At 41.6% G+C, this 22,817-nt stretch overlaps 2 protein-coding genes across 11 annotated transcripts in view; one reads left to right on the top strand and one right to left on the bottom strand.

Annotated features, from left to right (window-relative positions):
* The window catches only part of SAMHD1 (SAM and HD domain containing deoxynucleoside triphosphate triphosphohydrolase 1), a 62,429-nt gene extending 56,089 nt beyond the window's left edge, over positions 1-6,340 (top strand). For 4 of the 6 annotated variants that reach the window (XM_081864757.1, XM_081864760.1, XM_081864756.1 and 1 more), the window contains exons 12-16: positions 1,146-1,285; positions 2,949-3,044; positions 3,152-3,256; positions 3,546-3,677; positions 4,344-6,340. In XM_081864757.1, coding sequence (XP_081720883.1) covers positions 1,146-1,285; positions 2,949-3,044; positions 3,152-3,256; positions 3,546-3,677; positions 4,344-4,475 — 605 coding nt within the window. In that variant the 3' untranslated portion in view covers positions 4,476-6,340. The remainder of the gene's footprint in view (positions 1-1,145; positions 1,286-2,948; positions 3,045-3,151; positions 3,257-3,545; positions 3,678-4,343) is intronic. The other 2 variants (XM_081864758.1, XM_081864759.1) reach the window with 2 other exon arrangements.
* A 2,432-nt stretch (positions 6,341-8,772) lies between these two features.
* TLDC2 (TBC/LysM-associated domain containing 2) lies at positions 8,773-18,270 on the bottom strand. Of its 5 annotated transcripts, none has more exons than XM_081864808.1 (8): positions 17,484-18,259; positions 16,326-16,479; positions 15,588-15,711; positions 12,603-12,761; positions 11,364-11,516; positions 11,134-11,229; positions 9,869-9,942; positions 8,773-9,053 (listed from the first exon to the last, which is right to left on the bottom strand). In XM_081864808.1, exons 2-8 carry the CDS (start codon positions 16,364-16,366, stop codon positions 8,918-8,920), a joined length of 783 nt encoding a protein of 260 aa, XP_081720934.1. In that variant the 5' UTR covers positions 16,367-16,479; positions 17,484-18,259; the 3' UTR covers positions 8,773-8,917. The 5 variants fall into 5 exon arrangements, with proteins under 5 accessions (XP_081720934.1, XP_081720935.1, XP_081720936.1 ...); XM_081864810.1 differs by having other exon boundaries at positions 8,919-9,053; positions 11,093-11,229; positions 17,484-18,270; XM_081864807.1 differs by lacking the exon at positions 8,773-9,053 and having other exon boundaries at positions 9,661-9,942; positions 12,603-12,743; positions 16,326-16,384; positions 16,422-16,473; positions 17,484-18,270.
* Positions 18,271-22,817: the final 4,547 nt, after the last annotated feature.

The following is a 22,817-nucleotide window of genomic DNA, read 5'->3' as shown; positions in this document are numbered from 1 at the left end:
AAAAGTTTGCTGACCCCTGGGCTAGAGAGTCCAGGGCTTAGCCAGGAACAGTGAGAATCTTGGAGCCAATGTGACTGTGTAGAAGTGAAAGATTTGTTACTCAAATTGGTGGCGGAGGAGGAAGGCAGGACAAAACGGAAAGCAATGGAGGAACGGAAAGGAAGCTATGAGGGATGTATAAATTTCTGGTTACTAGTGCTGAGCCCAGGTTTTTGGTGGTTCTTGGACAAGATGCCCTCAATGTACCACTCTACCTCAGTAAGTATGTCCCTTCACTCCAGTGATGGCAGCTGCTCCTCTGCCTCATCATTGCTAGCTGTCTGGACTGAACGGTGGGGGTGGAGACGCTCTTTGTTCATCTCCTCCATGTTGAAGCAAGAGGCAGATGAACAAGCAGGCGGTTATTGTTAGTGGGGTGGGGGTATCCTTGAGAGGTGCCCAATCTTGCCAACCCTTACACTGGACCTGCCAGTTTTCACAGAGCCTTGGGAAATAAATGCTTGTTTGAAAGTCAAGCCTTTTGCCCTTGACTACTTCTCACGATCCTAATCCCAGTTGTGTGGTAATTGAAGTTTTATTTACTAGTAAAGTAGAGTCAGATGTTTCTAGTTGTGCTCTTCTTTACTGCTGTGTATAGACATTGCACAAAACCTGGTTGTTTAGGAAGGTCTTCAGCTCAAAAAACAGACTATTCTTGCTATGACTATGTTAGGGCTGCTTTCCTTTGTGCTCTTTAGGTTTATGAGTGCATATTTTTGGTGTGTTTTTTAAAAATGTTATTTCCTGATTTGGTTTCATTTTATGCACATTTTACCATAAACTACGTTGAGGTTGTTGGGCTTTGATTTGTTTGAGGATATAATTTTTCAAAAATGTTACGTTCTGGTGCCTTTCGTTTACTGCCAGAGCAGCTAGAGAAGAGACCCACAGAACTATATCTTAACCCTGTTGAGACACAGCAGGATCTGACTGTTGAATTGAATGTGGTCTTGTGAGTTTCGTTTTGCAGATATATAAAAGATCATTTCCAGTTGACTACGATTATAATAGCATAAAAAAATTCTTAAATTCTGACAGATAATACGTGTTTCAATTATGCAAAAGAAAAACTGGCTTTAATGACTTGATTTGTTTAATACTGGCAGATGAGATCTTCTTAAGGATTCTTCATTCTGATGAACTAGAGCTCAAAGAAGCACGGGAAATTTTATGTAAAATAGAGCGGCGTGACCTGTATAAATACCTGGGACAGACTCAGCCCCAAGAGGGCACAGAAATTACAAAGGTGGGCACAGTTTCTCAAGTTACATTGGTTTTTTCACTCTACTAACTTGTTAAGTGTGATCATAGAGTAATGTACTGGTTGGTTTTTTCCAGTACCAATTTGCTTACCTCTGGCTTCTATCTCTCTTTACATTGAAAAATTAAAAAATTGTCCAGTAGCACCTTAGAGACCAACTAAGCTTGTTCTGGGTATAGATTCTTGTATGCATGCACACTTCTGCAGAAGTCACCAGACCCTTATATATAGTGGGAGGGTGAGGTGTGGTTTTTCTCAGAAGGGTAGTAGGAGATGGGTGATTGACTCAATGGGTATGGTAAACCTGTTGACGACTGTTAACGACTGCAATTAGTCCTACAGGAAAAAGCAAGGGATAGTATGCAGATGACCAAAAATAGATTTAGCATATGTAATGAGACAAGAATCCAATATCTCTATTCAGACCAGGTCTCTCCATAGTGTCTCTTTACATACTTTCTCTCTCTGTATTCCTCACAGATCACTAATCTCTCCCCTGTTCCCCTATCTTGCCGCAAATGCCTTGCAAAAGCCTGCCTGAGCTGGTGCATGGTCCATGAAGTGCCTGGGGAGGCCATCTCTGTCACTTCTCTCTCCAGCCACACCACAATGCAGAAACAACATCTACCACTTTCTAGACCGAAAAGAACCTTTGGAAAAGCCCACACCTTCTTTGCCAGCACAAGCTGACTAGTCATGATGCAACTGAGGGCAACATCCTTGTTGCATTTCTCTCCTGCTCCCACCTCCAAGCTGCTGAAAAAGTCCACTGGAGGCTGGGAAAAGGCTGTTCTTGCCTGTCCTTCCCTATCACATGGGCATCCTTCATGAAGTGAGTGAGGAAGGCATCCCCATTGTTCCTTCCCCTCCCCTGAATCCTGAAACAAATTGTCTTTCTGGGCAATAAAGGGAGTGGTAGCTACCACTCTTCCTCTCCTCTCTAGGCCACAAAATGCACAGGCTAGCAACCTTTTATCTTCTTCCATATATCCTCAACATTCCCTCCAAAGAGTAGACATAGGATTGTATTTGCAGAGCGGAAACAGGCATGCTCTTTTAACTTCAGAAACAGCACTGCACAACAGAGCAATCAATATAAAGGCCACAGACAGGCCCCTTCTTCAGTAAAGCTCATAGGTGTGTTGGGGTGCCAGAAGTGGTTTTCATGGGTGCTAGGTTGGTAACCCCTGGATTAAGCATTAAGTACAAGAGTTACTAGGTTTTTACAATAGTTTGCATCAACTTGTTGGATAACAACAACAATAGTAATAATAAATTCTTACCTGTACCCCGGTCATCTGACTGGGTTGCCCCAGCTACTTTGGCTTTCAACATAATAAAAGCATGGCAAAACATTGAGCATTTCTCAACAATAATAAAATGTTCCAACCTTCTTTCCTTTCTCTCTAATGGATAACTAATTTTGCCTTAGTCTGCCTGAAGAGAAGCTATGACAGCATTAAAAGTCATCACTACTGATTGTCATATTATGGTGATATCAAATACCTTATTTGTCACATTGTACAGTGCGTGAGAGAGAAAATTATTTTGAAAATTAATCATGGGTCTGGTTCATCAGTTTCTGAGTGTATGATTGAAATACAGTGATTCAAATACACAAAAAAGTAAAAGGTTTTATACCCTGCAGGAACGGTGTAGTAAGATGGCTGAAGAAATTGCCAAGTCCCAGCCCAGTACATTATCTCACAAGCCTGGATTAAAGCCTGAAGACTTTATTGTTGATGTAAGAATGATCTCTTTAAATGTTCATTTTAAATGATTTAGATTTCTTAACATATGTGCCTACAATGCACTTTAGTACATTTTTATCTTTGACTTGCCTCTGTGAAGGTTATCAACATGGATTATGGAATGAAAAAGAAGAACCCTGTCAATAACGTGCGTTTCTACTGCAAGTCTGACCTAAATAAGGCAATCAGAATTTCTAAAGAACAAGTAAGTCATGTTGGGGTGTGCGTGTTTCTGCCTGTTTTATTACGATAGCTTTTTAAAGAGTATCTGAATACATGTGAAAATGACTACAGAATTGCATGGCAATAGTAGCAACACAGTTCTAATATCACCTGCTATGTAAGTGGTAATTGAATGCAAGTGGTTTTAAGGTAAAATTCCCCTGTGCAAACATTCTTGTAACTGAATGGGGCTGCTGAGAAATTTGTTGAAGCTTTTTCTGACAAGGTGATAAAATTAAGTGTATGTGACTTCTTTTTCCTTCTGTCTTAAGGTTTCACAGCTCCTACCAGAAAAATTTGAAGAGCAGCAAATCAGGGTTTATTGTAAGACAGCAGATGAAATCTGTGATGCTAGAAAATATTTCGTTCAGTGGTGTATAGACAACAATTTCACTAAACCACAGGTAAGAAAGGTTTAACATTTAGCAGGTGCATCTCAGTGTAGAATCATAGAATTGTAGAGTTGTAAGGGACCCTGAGTATCATCTAGTCCAATGCAGTAATATGCAGCTATTCTATACGGGGATTGAACCTGTAACTTTGGCGTTCCTCACCACACTCTAACCAACTGAGCTATGAGATTCAGATCTACCTCATTCTCTGTATTCCTTTTGTTCATCACCTGTTCATTCTTCCATAGTCTCCTCTATCACCAACCCATTATTACTTCTGCACATTATGAACACAAGGGACTTGAGAATTCTATAAATCTCAGAAATCTCATTGGAGGACCATCTAGCCTTTATGGTTTACATCCTAAAACAACTGTAATACTACCACTAACTAGAAGTTTTGTATCTGTTATGTTTATTAATTTCCTTGGAAATGATGAATACATACAATTTGTTGAGAGGCGACTGCCACAAATAAATGGGGTACAGCATGAGTCACCCATTACCTTTTCCTGACTGTGGGAAAGGGCAGGGCAATAATGTTTTTCTTGTAAAATGATGTGTAAAAAGGCTCCAATGAGTGTCTTGCTCCACTTGCTAAGAAGATGACAGAATGTATTGACTGTTAATTTCCAGTGCACAACTGAACTTCTTTTCTTCATTTTGATGCTTTGATAGGATGGTGATATTGTTGCCCCTGAACTTACACCAATGAAAGCAGACTGGAATGTAGTCAAAGATGACGAAAAGCATGATTCAAAGAAAAACAGTTCTACTCCAAAGTCCAAAAAGTCACTTTTTAAGGACTAGAACAAATTTTCTGTTGATTGATTCCGGTGTATACAACAAGGTTGTGTTATAAAAACATGGAAACGTGGAAAGAAAAGCATTAGTGGAAAATGCCAGTCTTAGCTCAGATGAGTTAAAATTCCATTTGTTGTAGATTTCACATGGACATTTGATGACCGGCAATGTTCTTATTTTGTTAATTCAAATATGTGCCTGTGAAGAAAGGTCTACTTTCAAAAGCAGGTTGTATCCAATGTTAGTCCTACTCTGAATAGAACTGCTGAAATTAATGGACATGGCTAATATAGCTCCATTAATTTCAGTGTGTTTGCTCTGAGTACAACTTAGTTGGATAAAGCTCAAAAGTTTTTGGGAAAAACCACAAAAGCCACCTTTCTATTTCAAAACTTCTTTCATTTTCTTAAGATCTCTACTATGATAAATGTTATATATGAAAGCTATTGTGGGAAAAGGGGACAAGCCTATGCTATTTGCCTATCTTCTGTTTATGATAAAAGTGGTTATCCTACTGTTCTTTTTAGCTGCCATTCCCTCAAATCATGATAGATTCAGTATATGTTCATTTAGAGCTAAACATGCCTTGGCACAATCAAGGATATACTATTTTATAAAGTTACTTTTTAAACTTCAATGCTTACCTTTTATATAATCCAACAAAATACTCGCAGTACCAAAACAACCAATTATTGAATGTATCCTAGCCATTAAGCACTAGGTAAAGAGGAAATGAGCTGATTTGTATAGAGAGGCAAACAGCTGTTAAGAATCAGAAGCAAATTTCAGACCAGGGAGTTTTGCCTGTTATGTTTCAAACCGACTTGAATGTATTTTTAATCTCACATATTTGTTGACTTTGTATGGAATCGTATATATTGTTCCTTAATTATTATTTTTTTGAGAAACACAGTTTTATGATGTGGCACTTTATGCTGACAGAAAATGGGTTTGTGTGTGAGAAGTGTGCTGTTAAATGTGAGAAAAGAGAGTTTCTGAAGCTTCATTTAACAAACCTAAGGCTCATAAGAAATGTATACACCATTTAAGAACTATGAATTGGGACAGAGAGAATGGCTCCTTGTTGCAGAAGGGACTACAGCAAAGGTACCTACTGTAGGAAGCTGGAAAGCCACTTTCACCATCAACCCTCCTGGTGTCTCTTTCTGTACTGAGCAGATTTACAGGACCATTGCAGGGGGGAGTTGAATCCCACTCCCTTCACCAGCAGGATAGTTCTGCTCAAAGGAATGTTGGATCCATGCCAGTATTTAAAATGAAGTTGCATCATGGAGTTCTCTTAAAACTTAGGGCTGAAAAATTAAACATTTAGGGCATTATCAGGTGCTCTGTTGAATTTACTTCCAGCACACAGCACCTGAATCTAGAATTATTTCACCAGAACACACTTTCACACAACACGCTTTCACACGAGCAGACAGCTGTTCAGAAATATCCAGCATTTCTAGTGCTGCAGTCAGAGTACGGGTAGCTAACCTGTGACCTTCCAGATATCAGTGAACTGCAACTGCTATAATCCCTGACTGTTTGCCATGTCTGGTGCTGATCTGTATTGGGAGTCCCAAAAACATCTAGACTAGATTATGCAAGAAGAGACCTCAAACTCAGTGGCTCAATTGTTTGAGCTCCGTAAGATTGGATTAAAAGGGAGCTGCTGGCATCCTGAGCCTTCGTTTTGACATTAAATTGCTTCATAAAAACGGGTTAAGGTAACGTACATAGAGCTATTTTCTCCAAAGCTGTATTCAATTGTCAGACTGGTTAGAATTATAATTATATATTTTGTGTGCCTGTATATTAATCTTTTTTCCTGTGCATATCAGCTGAGTAATAAAACCCCTTAAAAACCCCTAATGGCCAATACCTAATATGTTCAGAACTTGACTGGACTTTTCAATGTGTTACAAAGAGCCAATTTCTGTAAAGTAAAATTCAAACTTGAGCAAATCTGGAACTCTGTAGTTACAATACCAATGGGCAATTTATCCCAGTTCATTTATTGGGACCGGCAGTAGGCACAGTTGGTTTCCTTTGCTTGCCACAGTGATGTCTTAGGAATCTGCCCCTCACAGCCCTGCTTCCTGTATTTCAGATTTTGTGCTATATTTTGAATTTTGTTCTGCCAAATAACGCACTTGGAAGGGTTGTGACTTTTTAATGTTAAGAGAGGGGAGTGAGCTTCGAAAACAGTTGGATAGCTTCTGCTGAAGAGCCAGGAAATTGAGTCAGAGGCTTCACAGTGATTGAGAGTACATCTGCACCAGAACTTTAAGCTGCTTTAAAACAAGTTTGTTGTGACTTTTACAGAACTACAGTTTCCAGTGTTCTTTATTGAAAGAGTACTTGCAACTATGTAAGATGTATCTAGTTCTCTTAGGATCATGGCTTTCAGGATTTCTAGGCTGAGAGGTAGGAGAGGTACATGTTCAGAAAGGCTTACGTCTTCATTATGTGCTTAAAAGGCAAACATAAGGCCGCCTCTACTCCACCCCTTCCTTACATACCTAATGCTTCTAAAGTATTTCACAGCACATTTCTCTCACACCCCTGACATTCCCATCTGTTAAAAGTTTTTATTTATGCTACTAGACCTCAGCATAGCACAAAACAATTTGGACAGATTGTAGTCCTTGACTAGACGTCACACGACCTTGAAGTGTACATTGCCCTGTCTCTAATGAGGAAATCTAAGGATTGGTTTGTTTGCTTTATAATTAATTGTACGTTTAACACTATCGAAAAATCGTATTGTTCATATATTGACTAAAAATCATTAGGCAACTATTTCAAAGCAATGTTAAAAGAATTGCTGGATCATATATCTAACCAGAGGAGTATCTAAGGGCATCTCTAGATGACATTACAAACAGATAATTCAAAGTGTGTTACTGATGCTGGATCTGAACAATTTAAATATCCTGTCCCTATAAAATGGATAAGCGACATCAGTCTCTAGAACCAAGAGAAGCTCTTAAATGATAAAAGTAAAGTGAGCTGATTTATACGTGCATGAAAATTGCATTGAATTATTCCTAGATGAAATGTGTACGGATTGCATAGAAAAGCAGTACGCCCTAACCAATTAAGCTCTGTCTGAGGTGAGTTATCTATGGCTGTTTAATACATTCAAGTTGTCGATTGATTGCTCAGTCTCAGCATGCATCTGGAATAAAATAGTGAACACATCTGGAATAAAATAGTTGTGTATGGCTTTGCACAAGTGTTTTTACCTGATTAGTTTTTAAAGGTTCTGCGGGCTTCTATATTGGAATAATATATCAGTTGGCCTCTTTTTTAAAAAAGTTAAGAAAAAAATGAATCTATTTACAAAATGAGGTCAGGGATGTCACATAAAGTGACCAATAGGTGACAAAGAGGCCTGTACATGTTGATGTACAAAACAGATTAGCTAGGACGTGAAGTTGATGCCATTTCCCAAAAACAAAATATTGTGTATAAAGTGCTTCCCCAGACCCCCCCCAAACAGGGAAAGACTTAAATCCCCCATGGCCACAATCAGCTAAATTGTGGGTAAGGAGGGAAAAGTAGACTGGTTACTGCTCAACAAACCTTTGTATATGAAATACACTATTATGAAGGCAAAATCTCTCTCATTTGTGGAAACTTCTTTTAACCCTGCAAATTGTCCATTCAGGAGTTGAATGTCATTGGTAGAACGCTACTTAGGAGGCCAAGACTAGCCTTGTGGAAAGGTTCCTATTGCCAAATTAGTGGGTGGTTTGAGGAAAGTACTAACTCCAGAGGATGACAATGTGGGCTGTACCTGTGTGGCTAACTAGGCCATTCAGTGTTTAGCTTCAGTACCTGTGTGGTACTTTGCTGAGCATCAGAGAGATGGGCCTTTTCAAAACCACATGATAAAGGTGCACTTGAAAGCCCCTCCAGAGTTCTTACATTCTAATGCTTATACGAAGTAATTCTATCACTAGCAAGAGCTGTGAGAATCGAGGAGGAGGGCAAGGAGCTTACTACCTGGTCTGCTATTTGGCAAGTACAGGTTAAGGCTGTGAGGTGTCTCTTGGGGCATCCTTCCCTGGCAATCAGCCGCCAATATTTGCATAGCTTACCAGTTCTGAAGATGACTTAGCAAGAGCTTTACCTGCCCTGAAGTACAAAAGGCGAGCTTAACTGAAAATCCTTAGCTCATCTTTCTATAAGCGGGATAGTGGGGAGCAAAATTGCTAATGTTGGGTGAGAGAGAGATGAGGAAATTGCTGGGTTAATCCAGCATCTTTTCCATCCCAATCTACGGAGACAGAGGGAGTCTCTACAGCAAGTTTATGTTCATTGAAGGGGATTTGAAAAGCTGCCCCCACAGGACGACTGGCCAAGCCCTGTTCCCATGGCACTTGCAGTGTCAGTGCAGAAGGGGACTTGTCCTCCCCCCCCCCCCCACACACTTTGGGTTAGGAAAGTGCCCAAACTTCCAGGTCTCGGATGAGGAATTCCTCTTTGGGAGATAACGTCTCATTGTTGAATGTCTCGCAGGGCTGACTTCCTCCATGGTTCAGGTCTCCATCTAGCCACAATCCAAATTTGCCACTGCAAATAAGGGGAAAGGCAAAACATGGCATTAACTTTCTGCAGAATGAGGAACACAAGAAGCTTCTGATCCATAAGAAATACAGTGTGGTTTGGCTCATTTGAGTCAACAGCTCTGTAGGTATCTCACGTGAAGAAAGGTTGTAGTGAGAGCCAGATTAGAGGGCTCATTGCTTCCTTTCTACTCAAATTCTTTCCCCTGCTCTGAAAGGGTTTACAGTGAGCTAACCATTTTGCCACAGTTTCTATTTATACATTTAGATGCTTTGGAACTATATACAGCTAAACTGGTTTTCCACTGCAATGATTAACCATCTTTTTCCAACATGTATACAAAAGAGTCCACAGTAACTTGGAAGATCTTGACGCAGAGCAAGATGATAATGTGTACTAAATAAAGCTAGGCAGCTATGTCCACTCAAAGGACACACACAAGAATACCACTGGGCTTTTTGTAATCGGTATCTCAAATCATAATGACTGAAGAAGTACAGGAGAGAGGAATCTTCAGTTTGATGTCATGAAACCTAGAAATAAGTGAGGGGTGGATAGTGGTAAATTTAAAAGAGAAAAAAGTAAAAATACTTTTCACCGTGACTCACATTCTGAGGAATAACCTGTTCTAGATGAACTGTGATGGCATTTGTTTTACTTGTACCACTGATTCAGTAGCGGAGGGACCCAGGCTCCAGAAAGAGCTGCTGACGGTGAGACCATCCTCAAAAGTTAATAATCTGACTGGGACTGCATTGCAGCACCCCTTCCCTTCACAACAAATCCATTTCCGCCCACTAACATCTTTCACAGTCACATACCTGCCTCCACCAATTGCTAGGGAGTCTGCATCTCCTTTCATGAAGAAGGTGTTTTTACCTGTCCACTTAAATACCTGGAGAGTAAGGAGAGAAAAAACATGGTTGAGAGAAGCATCTTGGGAATAAAAGACACAGCTGTACAACTAGAGAAAACAATCATTATTTTGTTTTCCAATGCTTACTTGAAACTTTTATATTCTTGTTCAGTTGGCAGCATTTTGAATGTTGTGTCAGCACCCCACCCCTTAAACTCTTGCAGACTTCTTGTGAAGTTTGACTCAGAAGTAAAATGAGAAGCCAGAATTGCAACGTAATACACAAGCTCCCTATCAGGGCAATTGTCTGCATATTGGCTCTGGTGTAAGTCTCATTGAGTTCAGTAGAATTTATTGGTAGTATTTATTGGTAGGGGTCGCTTACCACTTCCTACCATGTGTTTTAATTGTGACCTCCACGCTCACCCTTGTTTCTGGAACAGTCATCTTTTCATACACTCACTCACTCTCTCTCTCTATATATATTGGAGAATCCACACGGTATTGTCAAATGGCTGCTTGCAGTCCAGCATCTTTTGTGTTGATCTTCCATGTTTTATTATAACTGAATTGTGTGTGTGTGTGTGTGTAGCACCTTGACTGTTAAGTAGCACCTTGACTGTTAATGCCCCATTTCAGATCTCGGGTAACTTTAAACAAGCATGTCTCCTTTGCAAGTAAAACCATTTATAGTAAGAATAGGGTTGGTCCTATAAATGTCTATCTCTGGTATCAAAGGCCAGGATAAAAAGAAGGATGGGGGAAGGCTGATTTATTAGACTAGGCATGTCCAGCTCCCAAGAGACTGATCTACTCCCAGTATAAAAAAACCGGCAGTGATTTTATTGTCATTATTTTATTGTCAGTGACCCATTGTCATTGGAGGGGGGAGGAGCGTGGAGGGGTGGGTGGATTGCCTAGAGCTGTTGAGCTTTTTAGGGGGAGGATTGCACAGAGTTTTCAGCTTTTCCCCTGTAACATTTTGTACATGATAAGGATCCCGTGATCTACCAGGATCAAACGGGGATCTACCGGTAGATCACGATCTACTGGACATCCCTGTACTAGACCAATTGCCAAATGGTGCATACTGGAAACTTTGTAGGTATACCACTTTAAGCCTGTGAGAAATCAGTGACAGGCAACATTTGTATAATTGGTAATAACTCCAGATACTGTTAACACACACCGATAACCTTCATACTTGGGGGATGATATCCCTTCAATCACCTTAAGTTGTGGGGTGAAGGAAAAGAGAAATGTTTCTCCATTGCCGTAGAAGCAGCTGCTGACATGGATGGCTGTAGAAGAAAAGGCTCCAAATATCTGAAAAGGATGCAAGAGAGATGTGTTGTAACTTGCAAGTAGCAGGAAGGCCATTTAGAGTAGGCAGCGAACTGAACCCAACCAGACAGCCCCCTCTGCTAGATTTGATAAGTCTGGCCTGTTTCAAAGCTTACCTGGCCTTCAGTGTCTCTGATAATCAACAACACTGGAGAGGCTAAATCACTCATGCTTCGGTACATAGTCTTCAGGCTAAATCCATCCCTTGCTGTACAGTAGATGAGGTTCCATGGGTGTCCAGTCACTCGTAGAGGGAGGTGTGGTGCAAGCTAAAAGGTATCACATACACAAGGTCACTTCTTTCCTTGCCTCCCTCTACCCTGAGGCCTTTAATAGTCATACACCCTAAGTCAGTGGTTTCCACTGGTGGTCTGCGAACCCCAGGGGTCCATGTAACCCACCAAGTGGAGGCATGGCACATACCCATCAACCATCCAGGACATCCCATTTTGGGGGCCCATGCTCTCGCATGGGTCATGTAACTCACACAGGAGTACTGCCCAGAAGATGCACATCCCAGTTTTGCGTTGGGACATGTTGGAGCATATGGTGGCACCAATCACATAAAAAACATTTTCAAAAGTAGGGGGTCCATGGCTTGGCTTTTGAAAAACAAGGGGCCCGCAGTCCTTAACTAATTGGGAACCACTGCCCTAAGTTATTGACCCCATCTACAATCTTTGTATGGGACGCGGGTGGTGCTGTGGGTTAAACCACAGAGCCTAGGACTTGCCGATCAGAAGGTCGGTGGTTTGAATCCCCGCGATGGGGTGAGCTCCCATTGCTCGGTCCCTGCTCCTGCCAACCTAGCAGTTTGACAGCACATCAAAGTTCAAGTAGATAAATAGGTACCGCTCCGGCAGGAAGATAAACGGCGTTTGCCAGACGCAGCTGAGTCATGCTGGCCACATGACCCGGAAGCTGTACACCGGCTCCCTCGGCCAATAAAGTGAGATAAGCACCGCAACCCCAGAGTCGGTCACGACGGGACCTAATGGTCAGGGGTACCTTTACGTTTTACCTTACAATCTTTGCATTCACATAAGTGAATATTAAGCCTGTGGAAATAACTTTTTTGAGACTGTCCTGGAGAATTCCACTTCTTTGCACTTGTTCCTTGTAAATGGGGCCAAGGGTCTCATGGCCCTTGTAGAGACATGGCTTCAGCAGACCTTCCTGCTTCCTTCCTGCCAAAAGCTTGCTTTCCCGGTTAACAGAGGTCAGCAATACTCCATAATTTGTGCCTTAGCTAAGGACAATGTGTGGAAGTGATATATAAGGGCAAAGGGCTCACCCAGGGAAGTCACTGTGATAGCAGCACTCATTTGCTGAGTCACAGTATGAAGGGTGCTCACCTTTTGGATTTCTTCTATGTGTAGGATGTTGCTTTGCCCATTTAGCACAGGCTCATTAAATTCTGTGCTTGTCCAGACTGGGTTCTCTGGTTCAGTAGACTCCTCAGGTTCTGAAGACAGGGCTTCTTCCAGAAGGTTGGGCTGATAAAAGGACACACACTGTTAAATGGGAAATGAATAAGGCAACAACTAAGTTGCAGAAACTTCCCCAGTATGTAGTCTGTTGTGTCACTAGAAGGATACTCCTCAGAGAGAACTATAAAGGCAAAAAGATAAAGCAAAGTGAATTGCAGAAGGCAATCAGTCTACCCTTCCCTCTAGTCTCATGGGACTGCTAAAAGCTTAGTCTTATAATTAATAGCACAGCAGTATGTAGGCCACAATAAAGCAATATTTTAATCTCGGGAACATCAGTTTAATGAACCAGCCTGAGCCCACTCCTCCCCTTCACCCTTTGTTTCAGCGGGTGTCTTCAGAGGGTGAGACTAGAAAAAGGGTAGATTGTCTTCTGTGATTCATTTAAAGCCTTAGCTGTCCAGATGTTGTTGGACTCCAGCTCCTTTCAGACAGCACGGTCAGAGATAATGAGAATTGCAGTCCAACAACATCTGGAGGTCTACAAGTTCTCCATTCTTGATTCAAAGCTCTATTAAGTGCATCTCTAGGGCAGGTCAGAAAGCAACTCAGAAATGTCTTAGAGCTACCCTGCAATTGTCAACTATGTAAATGTGGAGCCTTGACTCTGTTAATGAAAATACACCATAGTAAAATGACGGTTTGCTCTTTGCTGTGCAATTCCCCCTCCTCCGACATTAAATATTGCGATTGCAAGAGAAGAAACTAGATTAAGTACACATTTAAAGCTGAATTTATGAAATTTGTACTTTCCAAAACAATATGCAACCTGAAACAAAATCATCCTTCGGAATTTTGCAGTACGCCAACCAAACAATGTTTACAAAAATGCATATGTTAAGGGAAAGTGTGCAAAAAATAAAATAAAAATGAAGATAATAGTTAAAATAGCATGTAATGATGCATTTTATTAAGGAAACTTGCTTACAGAAATGTGTACATTAGTAAAAACTGCATTTAATAAATTGATCATTAGCAGAAATTCACATTAAAATACTGCTGAATTTCTGTGAGGATTAAAAAAACCCAAAAAAACTCCCTCAAACTGCTGAAAAATTCAGAGAAATGAATGTAAGATTGGAAAAATGAGAATCAAAACTGACAGATCTTTCTATCCCTATTCAGGAGGAGTGAGCCTTCTTCCCAGCTTTAGTAGAAAGTGGTTTGCTTGAGGGCTGCTGCACATTATCAAGGTCCTACATAGCCAATACAGTGGTACCTCAGGTTAAGAACTTAATTCGTTCCAGAGGTCCGTTCTTAACCTGAAACTGTTCTTAACCTGAAGCACCACTTTAGCTAATGGGGCCTGCCGCTGCACTGCCGGAGCACGATTTCTGTTCTCATCCTGAAGCAAAGTTCTTAACCCGAGGTACTATTTCTGGGTTAGCGGAGTCTGTAACCTGAAGCGTATGTAACCTGAAGTGTATGTAACCCGAGGTACCACTGTACTGTACTAATGTCCAGGAAATAAATTCTGTGTGTAGATCATAAAAGTACAATGATCCTGCACGACATCTGTGTACTCAAGCTACTGTCCTAGAAACACATGTAGAGAGGCCTCAAAATCCTATTAGCATGTGTATATTCTATCGTATCTCATCTGCACAGAAGCAAAAACTATGCTTTTAAAATCAATCTGAAGATTATCGGGTTAAGTTATCCCTATTTGCTTCTATTGCCCTTACTCAGACTGAAATTGAGGGTGTAGAAAGATAATGGTGGGATATGTTTGTAGATACCCTTTCTGGGCCAAATAATAACAACAACACACCCATCTCAGTATGAAAATGCAGTGCATTGGGCAAAAACCACAAAGCCCGGTATCAGCACTGCTCTTTGTCCTCTGCTTCACTTTTATCAATATAACTTTCCCTGGTGCTTCCTCAATTACACATACTTTCCCTTATCTGCAGCACCAACGTGGTTGTGGAAATATACCACCCACTTCTGTAGAAATCCTACTTTCCTGCTACCTTCCTTTCTTTTGGGCTTGCCACCCATCTGAATATATATTTGCTTAAGTCACTTCAAGGACGTGAATATTAAAAACTGTCTACCAAATAGCCCCAGGAGCTGAGCTTAAAAGCAAAACTTGAGGATGAAGGCAAAATCAAGGTGATGGCAACCTCCACCAAACATGATGCTTTTTCATCAAATTAATCTCCTAATCAATTAAATCCCCTTTGCACAAACAATATGGAATGATTCTGCCTGGGATTGCCTGGTAGCACTATCTTGACTACATAAACAATGGTACTCTCAGCCCAAACATCTGAAATAGAAGAATGATGCTCTGCACCAAAAGAAAGGAGGGAGGGAATTTAAATTCCTCAGTAACACATTGTCTACTGAAACAAACATATTTCTGTGCTGCCTGGTTTTGAGGTTGACTGACCAGTGTTTCCGTTTTCCTTTAGGATATATGTATACCTTTTTGGACCTAGGAACCCAGTAGCACTAAACTCTTAACAGGCTCCCATGATGCCAGATGGTTTCAGAAAGACACAAATGCGGGGAGGGGGACATAGTACAGTGAGGATGGCTTGCAGTTTCACTTCCTAGAGTTCTAGACCTGGAAGGGATCTTGGAGGTCATCTCGTCTAACCTCTTGTTCAATCTGTCTTGCTTCCCTACAATATGACCATCCAGCCTCCATGGTAGGAGACCACCTCCTGAGGCAGTCTGCTCAACTGTTAGCTCTTACCACTAGGAAGCTTCTGCTAACGTTTAGTTGAAATGAACTTTATGCCCTGCAGTTTGCACCCATTTGTTCTTGCCCTGCCCTTTGGAGCAGCTCCCTCCTCTGTCCTTCCCTATCCTGGCCCAAGAAACAAGGACTGCTGTACATACCAGACGAGTGTAGCGACAGCGTGGAGTTTTCATGTTTTCTGTGATCATCCAAAGCACGACCACGGCAGCCGTGCCGTTTCCTGGCAGCAAGTCAGAGAGGGGAGAGCAGGTGTCTGCCAATTGCCTGTGGAGAACACACCCTCATTCATAAACAGCATGTACTTTATTCTCTCTCAGTAAGCAGGTTCTTCTATTGCTATACAGCTATTGTCACCTGAGATCTCACTATGAAACCCTGTGGCACACAGCCTTTTCCAGTTATCTAGTGTTCTGTAGCACTGGCGAGGGAACTTCTGGCCCTCCAGATAATTGCTCTTATTAGTTTATTAATGTCTCACCAGTCATATAAATTTAAAGGCGATTTGTAATTATACAATAGAAACAACCAAAATAGGTTTGAAAACAATACCCAAAAAATATGAAGATTGGTTTAAAAATAATACATATAAAGGAGGCAAGGCCAGAGACCTAATCTTTTTCATTCAGAAAAACTTGTCAAAACGAAATTGTTTCCAGAAACTACAAACAGTGGGTGTCTGTCATCTCATTCTCAACTGGGATGGTGTTCTACAAAACAGGGGCAGCCACATTGATAATGCTGCTCTGATAAGCTGTGGAACAGGCTTGTGATAATATAGGGGCTTCAAGCAGAGACCCTTCTGCAGAACAACAACCACAATTATGTGCCTGGCCCTGAGGTGTATAGAACTTTATTAGTAAGAAATCCTTGAACTTAACCCAATAGCAGATTGGCAGATCTTGGAGTAAACTCTCATCATTCCTGACCACTGCTCATGCTGGCTGGAGCTGAAGGGAGCTGTAACCCAAAAACACCTGGACAACTCAGATTGTCCACCCCTGTTCTATGGCTTCACAGATAAAAGTCCTAGAACTGCGGAAGAGAGAAACTGGCTCTTCATAAACTATAGCTCTGAGGAGAACTCGAGTTGATTAATAACAGGTGTATGTTGAGTGTATCCTGTCTCTTTAAGAAACAGGCCTGGTCTGTAATAGAAACTGCCTTCCTTGGGTGTGGTTCCTTCCATAGGTCAGTAAGACCTAGTCAGAATCTTAGTAATGTATGTAGCAAGTCCTAGCTGCTATGCTGAATTATTGACCTGTTGCTCGCAGATAGTTATTGACGTTTTCCTGATTTCCTGACATTTTCCTATATGCTTCTGTAATCTCCAACCAAGCAAACAAGAAGTATTATCAGAGGAAGGCAGAACACATTTGAGTCAAGCAAAACCATTTAAGGAAAGTGATGTGTTGGGGTAGCAGGAAAACAAATCAGGAGGGGGCAGGCTGTTCAAACACAACTGTCCTTTATTGCTACATAACAAGTATGGGAAATTAAATTGCACACTGGAGCTCTGCAGCATGCAAATTATGGGGCTCAAGCGGTCCAAAAAGCATTACACTGAATCAGTGTAGTAGCCTGGGTAGAGTCCCAAAGTTCTGGAGGACTGTGTTTGGCCTCTTGGCATGAAGTTCCCCATCCTTTTTCTATAGTTTACAAGGATACTGAATCTTCTTAACCCTTGTTTTTCATTAGCCACTGTGGTTCTTTGTGAAGAAGTTGAGCAAGGATGCTGTTCAGGAGCATCTAAGAATATGGGAAGACATGAGAAGTCTTGGATTGGTCTTGGACCCTTCCACTTATGACAGAGTTGCTCTCTAAAATAAAATGTGTTCCCCACAAGGAATATCTGGCAAGGTGCCATGGGTGTCACTACGGCAGGATTTCTGAGCAGATGTCCAGGGCTCCCACTCAGCAGAATGAACAGGAAGGTTCTCAAACTCAGCAGGGGCAGTTTATCACATTGAAAGGAAGTGCAGGAAACCACACCACCATCTAAAGGCTGGGGTGGTGGTGGAGTAAGAGTCTAAAATTACCTAACTGCCCCACTGCAGGCTACACTCGAGAATGGTCCTGCTCCCCCAACATCAGGAGATGCGGCTTGTCAACTCCTAGAAGATTAGCTACTGTAGAAGTGACATGCAAAAGAAACCACGGTAACATGCAAATTAACAGGCTTTATGAGTCATGGGAATCACTGCCTAGTGGGATCAAAGCATGGGAGAGAGTTTGTAAGCCACATCCCCTAAAATTCACTTATCTACACACAGTATCATTCTAAAGTGTGATAAAATTTTACACAGGAGATCATCCTAAGAACATCAAACGAGCCCTGCTAGACTGATCAGATCGGCCCCCTCCTTCCAACAGCAGCTAGCCAATTGCTTCCAGTTAGACCATAAGTAGAGCTTGAAGGCAGTAGACTTCCCTCACTATGCCAAACCATGCATCATTCTTATAAAATGATATGCTCTTCTCATGTTGTCTTTTTCCCTGAATTAAGAAGTCCCATATGTTTTGACTATTTGTGGCAAGGAAAGTCCTTCAGCCCCTAGATCATGCTGGTTTCCCTTTTTCTATAACTTTTGTAGCTCTATGTTATCCTTGAGATGGAGTGATCAGAGAACTCTACTGATGCTCCACCAATGAGCTGTTGTCCTTCTGCATGTTGCCCTGCCTTGGGAAGTGTGGCTGTTACCCTCATGGGAAATATTTTGATACCAGCTTTAGTTGTTTTTATTCATTCAGGCTTTGGGGAGATAACTTAAAGTTTAGGCATTAGTACTACTACCACAGCTACTATTAATATTTTTTTCTCCCTGGCCTCCACCGGGTTTTTATTTATTTTATTTAACAAAATGTAAACTGCTTGAATGTAAAAACACAACCCCAAACTCTATGCAGTTTATCAACAATATAAAAACATTAAAATGAGCAATAGCAAAAGTTTTAAAAGGTATTTATTTAAAAGATTAGAATCAGCAGTATCTAAAAATAAATAAAACACATGTAACTTCTACATTCATAATGCTGTGATTATGGTTTTAGGTTTTTGTGGATTTGGCTGTTGCAAACTACCAAGAGTTCTTGATAGATGAAGGGCAGGATAAAAATAAAATGAACAAAACAAACAGACTTACCTGCTAGCCTTAGGCGACCAAGAATTCCATGTAGGTGAGTGAGTGAAGTGGTGTAAGAAAGAAGGGCCACTACAGTAGCCTGCCTCTGAAACAGCTTGGTTCCCAGACTTATAATGTAGAAACAGGAAGTACCCTTTTCACAACCAGCATGAAAATATTGTGAGTTGGTGGAGGCTGGGGTGGTTGCTATGGGTCACTTTGTCCTGCCTCCACCAGTTCACTTGGTAGAATGCTTTTTTATTTTCTTTTTTGGACTAGCCTGCTAAAAGACTGTGGTCTTCATTTCCATGCTGCCTGTTCTACAGCCACCAAAGAAACTCAGGCTACTAGCCTCTTACGAGGCCAGCATTTATTACTACTGTTTTGCAAGGTAGTAACTTTTGTGGGTTTATCTGCACGACTGTTTTTTTTTTTTTTTTTTTTTTGCCAACCTGAGGTGCTCCAAGCTCATGTAGGAGCATGTTTCTTTTTTTCAGAGGATAGCCACTGTTCCCAGCACACCTTCCTTCCTCCTGTAGAAACTTTTCTTCCAAAGATCTGATTTTTCTTTTCCATTTCACCTGTACCCCCACCCCAGAGACGGCACAGCTACACAGTTCCATCTTATTGTAAGAAGGTTGGTAAAACTCAAATGCACTCGGCTGAAATGACTTATTTCCAAGATACTCACATTTATCTGAAGAGGGTTCTGTGGGGAGATGTCTAACAAAGCACAGCTGGGTAGGTCCCATATAAAGCAGCTGTTCTGTTGTTGCCTTGCTTAAAGCAGAGGTGTTGAGGAATCCCCTGCAAATCTCAGGGAAGCATCACTAACAATACAGCTCTGGAAATACAGCTCTGAATAGTCACAAAGTTCATATGGACTGTGAACACATACCTGGTTCTATCCAGTCCACCTTCCTTGTCAACTCTCTCAATCTGTGCCAGTGGACCGGTTGCTCACCTGCCACTCGCGGGGTACAAGTTCAACACATCCATCTTGAGCCAATGGGTCCCATTATTTTGGGATCAACAGTCAGGTTGCTGCAAGTGTTTCTATTTGTAACAATGATGTTGCAATGCATGTGTTGCCTGTAAACTTTCTGACACTACTTTTCTTCCTCCTAACCCACCCCTTGTGGCTGAAGTAAGTTATCACTCATCTGTAGATGATAACACAGATGTTCATTGAGTAAATCAGGCCGCAAATTGTTAAGCTTGTTGATGTGATGGAGTAAATGCCCACAGCCAGTCTCATTCAAGACCAGGAATATACACACACACACAAAAATAAAGCCCTTCTTTCTAAGAAATAAATAAATCAGGCAAGTTTGTCGGTGCCACACACACACTCCTCCTCCTCTCATTGTTGAAGTTCCCAGGCAGAGATGGTGCCTATATGCCTTTAAATGCTTTGAAGCATTAAGCAAAGCTATGGCAGCTGTGCTTCTTGCCCTGTCCACTTTTGCATTCGGTAGCTAGCGGGAATCTTAATTTCTCCATGGAGACAAGTGGAGTGGATCATAGGAAAAAGTGATGGAAATACAGGGTGCAGGGTGCCTAGGATAGTCAGAGAACACCTTCCACAGATGAGCAGAAGATGCAATTTCTACAGGTGTAGCTTGTGCAAACTATCTCCCTTGCAAACCACACAACCGTTAAACGTGCAGGATAACATTAGACAAGCCTACTGGACCAGGCCAGGCCGAACTATTCCAGCATCTTGTTCTTACAGTGGCCAACCAGATGCCTTGTGGGAAACCAGCAAGCCGAACCTGAGCACAGGAGTGCCATCCCCGTCCTGTGGTTTCTAGCGACTGGCATTCAGAAGCACTATAGGCTCAAACCACAGTTTCAGAGCATATCCGTCCTGGCTAGTAGCCATCTGATAGGCTTAACTTCAAGGAATTTGTCTAATCGTCTTTCAAAGACATCTAAGTTGGGGGCCATCACTGCCTCCTGTGGGCGTGAGTTCCATAGCATAACTATGCGATCTGTCCTGAATCTTCCAACACCTGCTTTGGAGTGTGTTGCTTCTGTGATCCTCTTTTGCATCTGCCCACCCGAAGAGTCGGTATAGCTTTGCTGGGTACCCTAAAATGCATTCTTTGACGCTGCTGGAAGGTAAGGATTCAAGGACATAGCTATTAGTTACACCATCTTAGCAGTGACTTCCAATTTGCTAGAAACAGAACAGGTTCATAATGCATTTTAATCTACAGAATATTGTGCACATCTAGACATAGCAGCAACACATGGAACAACTAATTCATAGAAACTTATATAAGAAAAAATATACACAAACAAAGGGTTTTCCACATGGGGTGTGTCTGACAGATAGGAAGGATAACACGAGTTTTTACTTGCTTTTTTTGGGGGGGGGCGTGTGTTTGTTGTGTGTGCTTTTACAGTTTATTATTCTATTTTGGTTTTAAACATGTTGTAATTTTTTGTCAGCCTGTGGAAAGAGATGAGCTAAGAATGTATATATATTTTAGGGTCTACCTGTTGTGGAGATGAAGATAAGGATGATAAAGCATGTGACAGATTGTAGTTATGATTATGGTCATTTACCATCCCATTTTATAATACAGTGGTACTTCAGGTTAAGAACTTAATTCATTCCGGAGGTCCATTCTTAACCTGAAACTGTTCTTAACCTGAAGCACCACTTTAGCTAATGGGGCCTCCCGCTGCTGCTGTGCCGCCGGAGCACGATTTCTGTTCTCATCCTGAAGCAAAGTTCTTAACCTGAGGTACTATTTCTGGGTTAGCGGAGTCTGTAACCTGAAGTGTATGTCACCTGAAGCGTCTGTAACCCGAGGTACTACTGTACACAGTAAGAGATGCACGTGTACCTTTCTGGGAAACTGTCCAAGGCCTTTCTATTGCTTCAAACCTATAAGGTGTTGTGAATGCACAAGGCACATAATGGGTGGTTAGATAGAAAAGCTGAGAAAGGTCTTTGTCCAGGACTTTGGAGAACAACAGGTTCCCCACCATTGCTTTACCGTGTCTGACTCTTGGCTGGTTCTCTGGTTCTGCCTCCCAACATTGATCCTTGGCTTGACAGCCTGCTTCCTGCTTGGTGGCTGTTTACCTCTGAGCGATGGTCCTTTACTTTTGCCCTTATTCAACCTTCTGCTGCTAGCGTCCAAGAAAATGCAGTAACCAGAGCACCAGCTAAACTTTCAGGCAGCAGGGAGTCTGGGCTGTGCACAGTTGCCAGGAGGTTCCCTGTGATGTTTCTATTCCAGGGCACAGAGTCTGGGATTCTCTGGGATCCAGCTGCAGCCTCTGTTCCTGCTGACTCACTTCCAGGTGCAGGTGTGCAGAGAGCTCACCTGGGAGATTCTCAGTCTACAGAGACAGCAGTTGTTTGCCTGGACACAACAACATTTGTATGCCTTGGGTAGGGGAGTGCTTCAAGGTCACTTTCAAAATATACAGTCATTCGGCTTGGATACAAACTCACATACAGTATATGCTTATGCTAAGGGCAACAAATAACTTGCGCTAAGGTAACCCAAATTCGAAGCCAAGAATCTGCATTTGTTTCTTTATCTTATTTGATTAAGGATGCCTACACACCATATATTTAAAGCACTTGATTGATTGATTGATTGATTATCCACCCTTCACCCTAAGGTTCTGGGGTGGGTTACAGCAGTAAATACAACTTTAAATGCTTTAAACTTAATGTTTTTATAATAATAATAATTTATTATTTATACCTCGCCAATCTGGCTGGGTTTCCCCAGCCACTCTGGGCGGCTCCTAATCAAATGTTAAAAACAATGTTGTTGTTTAGTCGTTTAGTCATGTCTGACTCTTCGTGACCCCATGGACCACAGCACGCCAGGCACTTCTGTCTTCCACTGCCTCCCGCAGTTTAGTCAAAGTTAAAAACAATACAGCATTAAATATTAAAAACTTCAGTAAACAGGGCTGCCTTCAGATGTCTTTTAAAAATAGGATAGCTGCTTAAATAATAATAATTTATTCTTAAATAATAATAATTTATGGCTTTCCCCCAAAGAATCCTGTAAACTGTAGTTTGCGAAGGGTGCTGGGAATTGTAGCTCTGTGAAGGGTAGCCCACAGTTCTCAGGATAGCAGGGAAAGGCATGTGCTTCACATTTATGAGGAGAGAATCAATATAACACTAAGGATTCAATATAACATTTTGGCTGGCCGAATGTAATGATCCCTCCTCCCCCACTGAGTGTTGTTCTGGGGATTCTTCCAACC

This window comes from Podarcis erhardii, assembly GCF_964252035.2.
Source record: "Podarcis erhardii genome assembly, chromosome: 6".
Lineage (NCBI taxonomy): Eukaryota > Metazoa > Chordata > Lepidosauria > Squamata > Lacertidae > Podarcis > Podarcis erhardii.
Note: the sequence above shows the minus strand (reverse complement) of the source record. Positions and strands in the feature narration are given on the sequence as shown.